Raw genomic sequence first — 11,266 nt, 5'->3', positions numbered from 1 at the left:
AGGGGGTGATGTGCACTGCCCCTCTCACCTCACTCCTACACCCCAAATCCATACAGGATAGTCCCAGAGTGATCCATAGCTGGAAAAACATGATCCATACCTGGAAAAATTCCTGCTGGCTGTAAGTAAACATTTACCATTTAACTTCAAATAATGCCAGAGTAAAATCACCATCATTAATACTCACTATATGATTCTGCTGTCTACAAAATGACTAAAGCCACTATAATAATCCAGGCAAAAATGGGTATGGATCATTTTTGCTGATTTATTTTGCAAAGGCAGACTTTTATATCAGCATCCTGTTAGATACAGAGGGGTGGAGTTTGAGAGCAGGTTATCCTGTGTGTTATACCCGTGGCAGTGAAGGGGTAGTAAAGAGGTTGGCAGAATTTAAGACACAGCCTGGCAGACCGAGGAGAACAGACCAAGCTGTTTTAGCCTTAAAGTTGAAGACCACAGCTCCCAAGAGAGAAGCTGACACTCAGACAGAAGCTGCACCCTGTGCCAGGCTGACTGTGCCACGCTGTGCCAGTGGTGCCTTGGAGAAATCACCGGTGCCAGAGGATTCCTCACCCCCCAGCACTGCCCTGGGCCACCTTTACCTGTGCTTCCTGCCATGAAACCCTGGAAAGGATGGTGTTCATACAGGGTTTGAGCAGGCTGGCAGAGCAGGCTTTGATCTCTGAGGGTGGAACAGAGAGGAACCTGCCGTGTTCCTTGGCCACAGGTTTTTGATGTTCTCCTGGATTTTGGATCCCCACTAAATGCCTTCCAGGAGAGTCTGGTCTGACCTGCAGTTGTCGAAGGAGACAAGACATCTTCCTTTCTCTTCTCTCCTTTGCAGATGTAGCAACACTTAACAACATGCCCTGGGCTCAGTTGCACCTTGTAATTCCCACAGCTTTTTCCCCCGTTTTTATGGAGCATGCCTGGGGTGGAGCCCTTGGCTACTGCACAGGGAGCCCCAGGGTCAAACCAGCCATGGAAAGCCACTCTTTGAGAAGGGAGCAGCCTTAAGATGTCAAGCAAAGGACTTGGAACTCTGAAGAGCTGGTTCTACTGTGATTTCACACAGTGTGAGCAGAACAAGCTCCACTGTGCTCCCACTATGCTGCTGGCAGTTTTCTGGAATCCTGCAAGATTTAAAGGGATCAGTTCCTTCATCTCAAAGTGGCTAAAAGGGATTACCTGGTACCCGTGGAGTAAAGCCAAGATCTACTCAAGATTTGATCAAAACTGAGAGATATAAAATAAATGAATAAACAGAAGCTGACAAGAGACCACGGAAACCAGTTTACATGGATCAGCTGACATCTTAAACTGGAACTTTCTTCCCCGGTCCTGATGACCAGGAGAGGATTAAAGGCCTTGGCATGTGCTGCCCACCAACCCTTCTGCTGAACATTCTGAGTGAGTTCCAGCAGGAGCTGGAAGGGAAAGCTGATCCTGATCCCTGCAGGTCCATTTTCTGCACAGGGTCTATTTTTGGGTTTGTACATTATATGAAGCCAAGTGTACTACAGGCATCGAAAAACTGGGGGAAAAAATAAAGTTGAGATCATTCTTAAGGGAGAAAAAGGAGGAATACTCTTCTTGGGTGCTATGAAATAAAAGCGGGTCCTGAAAATAGAAGTTACTGAAAATAAATGTGTGGTACAAGTAGAATCATAAAATCATTAAGGTTGGAAATGACCTCCAAGATCATCAAGTCCTTCAACCCATCACCACCGTGTCGACTGAACCGTCCTAGAAGTACCAGATCTCCTCATTTCTTGAACACTTCCAGGGATGGTGACTCCACCTCTTCCCTGGGGAGCCTGTTCCAGTGCTTGGCCACTTTTTCAGTGGAGGAATTTTTACTAATACAAAGCTTGTGGCTCTATCAGGAGAGCAAACAGCAAACAGGCATCTTGGAAAGTAACTGCACCCCTAAGCCAAGCTGGCAACAGGGCTTAAGGCCACACAACCCCTGCCCTGTCTGGAGGGCCTGGGTTTACTGCCCATGGTATGGAGTCAAATAACTGCCAGGGGAGCTGGGATGTGTTGCACTGCAGGCCCCTGCAGGGATGGCAGATATTCACCAGGCACACAGCAAAAGAGGGTCTTTCCAAGGATCACTGGCCTTGCTCTCCCACTCCTCGTGGCAGACGTTGCCAGTGAGATGCCAGAGCCAACCCTGGTGCCCCTGGGAGCTGAGCCCCACACTCCTCCCTCTCCCAGGAGACTGGAATAACACCTGCAAATGCAGCAACGCTCTCACTTGCCCCCCATAACCCTGGTTCTTCTTTCCCTCAGCCCAGATCAAATAAAGCTGTGGTGACTGGCAAGCTCACAATGGAACAGGCAATTGAAGTTGACAGCCCCACATGTGGGAGGTGGAAGTTCAATTCCATTTCCTCCCCAGTGTGGGCTGAAGGTGAATAATGAACAGAAACAAGCCTGAAGGGAAGAGCCCAAATCTCCCAGCACTCCAGGTTTTGTAACGTTGTGTTCAGCCACCCTCAACATATTCAAAATTGGCCTTTTTGACATGGTTTTGGGAAGGGCCGGGGACATGGAGGGTTGGTGGTGTAAGTCTGACTCCACGGGAGCAGAGGCAAAGCATTACCAGGCTGGATGGAAGCAGCATCTCACCCTTCAGCTCTTATTAATCTATTATAAATAATATTAATTATGCCTGTAGCACAAAAAGCAATTATCGAAATATTTTGCTAAACATCTTATAGAAAAGGCTATTTACCAAAAAACACTCAGCTGTATCAAAGCCTTGACAAAATGCTCTCTTAGAAATTAATAAATATGTTTGATTAGCACTTTCATGGATGCACAGATTCTGTATATGGGAGCATTATAGTGCATTTCATTATATATAAAGGCAATTAATGTCACAAATGAAGACTAAGATCTGACTCCGGCTAAATAATTGTCATTATCTATCATATAACATGCCCAGAAAGCTTAACTCTGCAATGATTTTTATGAACAATAAACTTGGCATTTACATACCAAAACAATTTGGTGTAATTCAGACTTAATAATAAATGGCAACAAAAAAAAATCACTCCCATTCTTCAGGAATTTTTCCCAGCACAATCACATGGGCATTTTTCACAGTGTGTTCATCACGATGAGAAGGGAAAGGATTTGTTCTCTGCAGTGTGTGCTGTGCTCCCAGGGCAGAGCCCCAGAGTGGGAGTGTGAGGGGCTGCTCGGGCTCCTCGTGTCCCAGCACCCTGGGGAGATTATTCCATGGCTGCTGCCCGGATCTCTGCCAGCTGAAGGATGGCTTTGCACAGAGGTGCAGAGCCCGTGGTCACCTCCTACTCCATGTCCACTCAAATCATCCTCCCTCTGCTCCGAGGGCTCTGTGCTGCAGCTTTGCCTGCACCTAATTTTGCAGCGCCTACGAACACAAGCTCATGGGGCTTCTGGGAAAATCCCACCAGCTTTCCTCATCCAAACATGAAACATTCCACTGGCAGCTGCCATTTACAGCACATAAAACTTGCAGTCTTAAGGCAAGACCCAGCTACCTTTGCATCTGTTCAGGTCACTGGTGTAACATCACATTGACAGGGCCCAAACCAGTACCCTGACACCAGTGTGGGGACCAAACCAGTACCCTGACACCAGTGTGGGGACCAAACCAGTACCATAACACCAGTGTAGGGACAACACCAGTATTGTAACACCAGTGTAGGGACCAAATCAGTACTGTAACACCAGGATAGGGACCAAACCAGTACTGTAGCACGTATGTACTTAGTGGGTAATGACATGAGGATGTTATGAAAACAATGGTAATGCTGCACTGATGCCAAGTACAGTCAATTGTAAGATAAAAGACTCTAAATGGAGTTAAAGGCTCATTTAGTTGTGTTTGAAGAAGAGCTGTGTGGGTGTGAGAGTGTGGTGTGGTGCAGCTTGTGCAATAAAAAAAAGGAAATATTGATCAACAGTGCACAGTGCGATGTCTTCACCTTGTGCCAGCTCTTAAACCAGTGCCTTACTGGTCTCAGAAACTCACTGCAGAGTTTTAATGCATAGATATAGGGGGTGGAGGTAATTTTAAAAATTACTAATGCATTAATATAATTAAATATAAAAATACGTAATTTTTTAATACAAGAAGCATGATTGTGCTTTAAATTATCTTTATAGATGTAGCAGGATGCCCTGCCTGACATGGAGTCCTCAGTCAGAGGGATAAAACATCAGTGGCCAACCTTTAACAAAATGCAGCTCATGAACCAGAACACACACCCTATAAAAATAAAATAAACAGGAAAATAAAAGGCTCAGGTTTTTTTCTCTGTTGGATCTAATGCACCATGAGCTGGGAGAAGAAGTTAAAACCCCAGTCTCACATCACTCTCTTCAAGCAGCACCATTTCCTCTTTGCACCTCAGTCTCCCTTCACCAAAAAAAGGTGAAAAACAGACCAGCAAACTATTTTTTTGCTCATTCTGAAAAAAAACGAGAGTCTTTGAGCAAAAGCATTGTTTGATTGTAAGGTACTTACCTAGCCCAGTGCTGGCTCTGTCCTTGTGATTGTGAAGAAAGGAAAACACTGCAGAGCCTCTGCCTTCATTATTTGCTGGTAATTAGTTTGTTGCTAACAAAGCCTTTACTTGGGCGGAATTTCATCTCTTGTCAGCTGTAATTCATTATTAGATCTATGAATATTAAAACCCTACCAAGGCCTTGCACCAGCCCCTGCAGCGCCCAGAGCCAGTCGGGGCTGACGTGGAGATCTTCATCACTGTGCCCCAGCCCCGTGGCACAGCTGTCAAATCTTCTTTTGATGCTGATTAACTTCATCAGAATAATTGATCAAGTTGTCTGGAGAAAATGGGAGGCTAAATACCTTCCCGAGGCTCTGTCACACCCCCGAGCCGTGGTTCCTGTGCCAGGGTGATGTGCAGGTGCTGTGCCCCAGTGGAAGGAGTTTCCTCTCACCTCTTGCCTCCACTTTTCCCTTTCCCTCCCCAGCTCACCCAACCCTTGCCTGGCAGATTGGCTCTGATTAACTGCTCCCCTAATTGTGTTCTGGTGTGTTACTGAACAGAACATCCTTCAAAGGCATCACAAACCTCAATGGCTGATGACAGCTTTGGAGACATCAAACACTGACTGAAAGGTTGTTTTTGTGGGACTCAAACTTGGATTTTGGGGTTCTTAAAGATCCTGAAAAGTGCCTTTTAAAGACTTTTTCCTCCTGCAATCATCTGCCAGCTCCCCCAAGACCTTTTCCAGACCTGCTTTCTGTGCACCTGTGTGTCAGGTTTTTGGATGTTCACCTGACAACGTCGTGAAATAAAGGTTAGTCACAAGGGGGGAAGGGGGAGGGAACAACTGAAAAAATATATTTATTGGAGTAAATAAAAAAAAGTTAACCAAAATCCTTTATTGATACATTCTTGGATAATATCACAGGATCGAGAGAATGGAAAGGGAGGGAGGAGGTTGCGGCAAAGATCGGTTTCACTAAATTGGCACATAAGCAGCAAGATTAACGAAATTACTTATTACAAACAGTATAAAACATACATGCTTCTGTAAGTCCTTATCACACTGGTCAATCATGGTGGGGCATCAACAGAGAAAAACCTCAAGACATGTAAAAGCCATATTCTTTCCTCCAAATATCATAATCATTGAAATTATTGCAAAATAGTCATATACCTTAAAGAAAAGAACAAAATAGAACACAAATACAAATATCAAACATAAATTATTAACATGTACCATAAAATACATTACTGGCATGCATTCCAAAGATCAAGACCTCTACTAAAACTCAGCAAAAATCCTTCTGCTTCCTCTGCAGCCCATCGGAGGTGTGAAGGGGGGACTAACTTCGCCAGCACAGTTTTTGGTCTTTAAATTCTTTTTTGTTTGTTTGTTTAGTTAAAAAAAATAAGGTGTATGAATTGCAGTGATACAAGAGTAGTCATACAAGTCATGTACACAGGTCTGAGCTCCTCAGTTGCCGGTTGGTTTGAGAAGTGCCGAGAGCACGGGGCCTCATGAAACTGTGCATCCGAAAAACAAACAGTGACCTCGGAACAACATGGATGGCGATATGCAAAAATCCTCACAAACTGTACAGAGAGTTCAAAAACTTGCAGTCTGGAAGTACATAGAAAGACAGAATTAGCCCCTTAGAGTCCTTTGCGGCCGGCACGGGGCCGGTCCCCCCGCGGCCTCGGTGGCTCCCGCGGCCGGAGCAGGCCCGAGGCCGTGGCCAGAGCAGGCCCGAGGCCGTGGCTGGAGCAGGCCCGAGGCCCGGCTGATGGCCACGCCGGTGCGGCCGGAGCCCGGGGCGGGGCAGGAGTTCCGGGAGCAGCCGTCGGAGCCGGGGCTCCCCTCGTGCTGTCCCGGGCGCTGCTGGGCCCTGCCGCCCCGCGCGGGGGAGGCTGCGCCAGCGGGGCAGGGAATCCTCACTCCGGAGAGCGGCCTAGATCACCAGGTTGTTATAACTGACGTACTTCTTTTTTGCAGCAGGGCCTGCAAGAGAAGTGGAGAAAGGTCAGGGCCCACTGGCCGAGCCCCTTGGAGGGGTCGGTGCTGCTCCCACATCCCTGAACCCCCCCTCGGACCAGCCCGAGCCCCGTGTGCAGCTCCAGCCATTCCTACAAACCCCGTTACCACCGATGGAGTTTGTGAGGCTCCTGCAGTCTGGATGACTTCAATGCCCAGGCACCGCAACTAGATCCTATTAAGATTTCCTTTTTCTAAAAACAGTGACGTTTTCTCCAACTTCTTAAATCTCCTGGGCTAAACATGGCTTTTCTCATAGATAAAGCAATTCTAATTCAAGTTTTATGACTTCTGAGAATTTTTCAGTATAAGAATGAAGGTACCACCTTCCCTAATTATGACCTTCAAATCCAATCTGTTTGCAAACAGAAGGAAATCAAAGCAGTCAGGAGAAAGAAGAACTTTGTGAGCTCTGCTACATGCTCCTGTCAGGAAAATCTGCAACTATTTGCAGCTGAACACAAAGCAAAGTGTTCTGCAGTAGTATGGCAACACTGACAGATTCAGGACACAGAATCACAGAATATCCTGAGCTTGAGAGACCCACAAGGACCATCCAGTCTGACCCCTGGCCCTGCACAGACACCCCAACAATCCCACCCTGTCCCTCAGAGCGTTGTCCAAACCCTCCTGGAGCTCTGGCAGCCTTGGGGCCGTGCCCACTGCCCTGGGGAGCCTGGTCAGTGCCAACCACCCTCTGGGGGAAGAACCTTTCCCTGAGATCCAACTAACCCTCCATAGAGATAAAAAAAAAGAGCCTGTATTTACAGTTACCACAGTTTGCTAAAACACTCAAGCCTAAATCCCCCTGTCTTTGAGAGAATTTGGCATAACTTAACCATTTGCTGAACATTTTTGGGCTGCTAAACGGGGACAGACTGCACTCTACTTTGGGATTCTTTTTGGAACAGTGTGTGTTTCATTGTAAATCTTTCTCAGGAAGATTTAAGAGATGCCACAGAAGGAGAGGCGAGAACAACAACTGAGTTTGCTCTGCAAAACTGCTTTTCAAACTTGGTTTTGGGCATCCCAGGGCTCCTCTGAGCCCCTCTGCTAAACTAGATATTTTCCATGGTGTTCACTATCTTTTAGTGACAAAGAAATGATTTTACTCCCAAGGCTGGTATGTAAGAATCTCTCATGTAACTCCAGCCCTTTGCAGTATTATCCTGAAACCCCAACTCAGCTGTTTTCTCATGCCCCAGACGAGTCAGAGCTGTCTGTTCAATCAAGGACTGAGTCTACAAAGTGCTGATCATCTTCAGTTCCCATTAACTTCTCTTGGACACGAAGGTGTCCAACATCTGCCAGGATAAAACTCATTATCCTCCAAGGCTACACTGCAAATATCCAATAAACTGTGGAATGCTATTAGATGCTGAAAAGGGGTAAAATGAGCCTAGGAAAAAAAATGTCATCACGGAACAGGTTGCACAGTAATTCCATGTGTTATTTTGTGATATACTTCAGCTTAACCCATTACATGCTCCAATTTCAAACAGCAGCAGTTCCTGTGACAGAGGTTTGGATGCTCTCCACTGCTGGTTCCTATCATGTCACCCCTTCACTGTTTCCCGGGATGTTACTCAGCCTTTCAGCAAACCTGATCTTTGTGCTGATGAGTTTTCTCACCAATGCAGCCCCAGTAGCTCAGCTCTCATTTCCAGTAGGATGGTGAACCACTGGTGCCAAAGGGACTGAGCCAAGAAATGCTGTGGATAATGTGCACCTGTGGGCTCTTCGTGGAGAGGTGGGCTCTGAGCTCAGACAGTGACGCCAGGGCTGGCACGGCTCTGCCTCACCAGAATGATGCAGCTGACAAAAGCATCATCCATAATTTAGACTAAATGATCAATAAAAGCTCCATGGTTATTTTAGGAGAGGAAAGACAATCTTCCTTGGCCTTAAAGGCTGTTAGGCCAGAGGAGATCATGTCCCCTGATGGCTTTTGGTGCATTTCACTGCTCTGCTCCTGCACTAATTGCAGGAACCTGGAGCTCAGCCCATGTACAATTCCAGACACACTCCAGTCTTGAAGACTTCAGGAGAGAGACAGTCTACTTTGATAACAAATCTCTACTGAGTCGCAGCTCATCATTATCACTGGCAATTAGCACCAGGTATGGATTTGATTTTCCTCAAAGAAATTAATTTGCATGAAAATGGGGGATACTAATGAAACATAAGCGTTACCAGGATTCACCGTGTTTTAATCCAGGAGACACCAGCATTCCCTGTTCTTCAAACGGGAACAGATACACATCTCCCACGCTCTCTTGCTGTTCCTGTTAATGGGTGATGGCTTCCCAACAGTGAACACACATTGCCCTCTTGCAAACAACATATACATGTTAATTAATATACATATAATTATGTCAGCCTCGGCTGGCCATTGACTTGGACACGCTGGCAGAGAGCCAAGAGTTGCACATGCAGAATTTGCAGTGCTGGACCATTCCCTGTGTCCAGAGAGACACAGGCCAGCTGCATCCAGCCCCCCTTTCCTGAGTCTGGTGCAAAGGAACACACAAACGAGCCGTGGGATGAATGGGGACTGACAGCTATTTCTGAGTACAGAATACCACGTGGGAAGGAAACATCCTGGATCCTGCCTGTTTGCAAATAAATGTGCTGGAGGCATTTGCACCGTGTAACTTGTTTGGAAAAAAACCTGAGACCTTTCTAAAGAGCCTTAAAGACCCTAAAAAGAGGCTTCCCATCACCACTCCTCACGAGTGCTCTTCTCTGTCAATTTTCTGCTAATTATCGGTGAAGAGTGACAATGTTAATAGGAGAAGGAATCAGTATGAGGGATACCCAGAGGATACAGTCTCATACACAGTCAGGGCCATTGCACAACCCCCAGTTCAGTCTAGCCACAGGTGACCACAGAGAACCACAGAATCACTGGGGTTAGAAAAACCCTCTGAGACCATCAAGTGCGACCTTCAGCTGACACCACCACGCCCATTAAACCACAGCACTGAGTGCCACATCTGCTCGTTTTTTAAACACTTCCAGGGATGGTGACTTCACCACCTGTTCACTCATTCAGTGAAGAAACTTTTCCTAATATCCAACCTGAATCTCCCCTGCTGCAGCTTGAAGAAGTTTCCCCTTGTTCTATCACTGGATTGCCTGGAAGAAAAGCCTGACCCCCATCTTGCCACATCCTCCTGTCAGGGAGTTGTAGAGAACAATAAGGTCTTCCCAGAGCCTCCTTTTCTCCAGGCTGAGCCCCCCAGCTCCCTCAGCTGCTCCTCACAGGATTTATCATCACACACCCCCATGAGGCAGAGCACAGCACAGGATGCTCCAGCTCCCATTATGATTTTGCTTTTACTGGGCTTGGAAAGAAAATTCTTTTGTCCTGACAGAGGCATAAAGAGGCCCCTTGATCACCAAAACCCCAGACACCTCTCAGCACAGCTTTACTTTAGGATGTGACTGTGTTCAAGAGCCTGAAACCCTCATGAGCTCTGAGTTGTCCTCTCAGTTACATGCTGTGCCTTTCCTCACTCTCTGTAAGTGGATCCCACCCTCCTGCCTTGCAACCATCCATGTGAAGACACCTACAGCTTGCAGCAACATCACCTCAATGAAAACAACCTGAACAGCTGCACGTGGAAAGCAAACAATGCTTCCTTAAAGCACAATCATTAATTAAATCCCTTTTCTTTTCAGCAGTGGGGGGCAGTGAGAGCCTACACCCACCCCCTTCCAGAAGGGAGCAACAGGATTGGAAATAGCTGCATCTCTGTGCCACGACAACATATTAAAAACAAATACTCAGAAGCAAAAAGCCTCTTTGGATGTATAAGTTTCATCACTTGACTGGTTTTCATTATCTTGAGCACAGGCCACAAAGAAAGGAGCTGCCACAGCATCCCAGAGCAAGGCAGAGTTGTCAATACTGACTCAGAGTGAGATTTAATCACTTGCACTTCAATTTTATGCACATTTGTAACCTCTTCCATGCTTAAAGAGAAAAGATTTACAGTGCAAGAAATGAATTTTATTGCAGCCCCCAGGCATCTCAGGCTATCAAACATATGAGACATCATCTCAGCATTCCCAGCTCTGAGCAGGAAGGGACATCGTGATGGCTCCGAGCCTGGAACTCCTGCACTGATTCCCTCTGCAGTCACTGTGCCAGATAATTCTTACCTTCTCTCTTTCTTAATTCTGGCTTAGAAACCCATATCATTCGTGCCAGGCAGAGCGGAGGCTGATTATTAAATCCTACTTCTAGTCCATCTGAAAGCGAAATGGGTGTACATGGCTCCTCCTCCATCTCTGCCAGAAAGACAGAGCTGTCCCCATGCTCTGCTGCCTTTAAATTGGGGAATTTAGATGAGAAAGAGATGAAAGCAACAGGCCTAAATGATTCTACATGCTTGCCCAAACCCCAACAAATGGAATGAAGCCTGGAGAAAATAATTTTAAATTTGGTATCTAAATGTAAATGGATTGTTCTATCACATTTTGACATCTCTCTGTTGTGCTGCCATGGTGTACTGGCACCTTATCTGGTCTCTAAGTGCCTGCAGTTGCACAAACCCATTTCCCCCCTGTGTGGGGGGTCCTTGCAGCCTGAACCATGTGGCTTTTATGCAGATGAGCACACGGAACCTCATGTTTTAATGGCATGTGAATATATTAAATTACAAATATAATATTAGTGGAAGTGTGTTCCTCCCAATTGCTTCACAACCTCCTC

At 46.3% G+C, this 11,266-nt stretch overlaps 1 protein-coding gene across 1 annotated transcript in view; it reads right to left on the bottom strand.

Annotated features, from left to right (window-relative positions):
* Window positions 1-5,390: 5,390 nt before the first annotated feature.
* Window positions 5,391-11,266, bottom strand: part of GRM7 (glutamate metabotropic receptor 7) — a 139,938-nt gene continuing 134,062 nt past the window's right edge. Inside the window, exon 9 of the mRNA XM_027640729.1 lies at window positions 5,391-6,513. Coding sequence (XP_027496530.1) covers window positions 6,464-6,513 — 50 coding nt within the window. The 3' untranslated portion in view covers window positions 5,391-6,463. The remainder of the gene's footprint in view (window positions 6,514-11,266) is intronic.

The sequence above is a fragment of the Corapipo altera genome, unplaced genomic scaffold, assembly GCF_003945725.1.
Source record: "Corapipo altera isolate COAL_440 unplaced genomic scaffold, ASM394572v1 55, whole genome shotgun sequence".
NCBI classification, from domain to species: domain Eukaryota; kingdom Metazoa; phylum Chordata; class Aves; order Passeriformes; family Pipridae; genus Corapipo; species Corapipo altera.
Note: the sequence above shows the minus strand (reverse complement) of the source record. Positions and strands in the feature narration are given on the sequence as shown.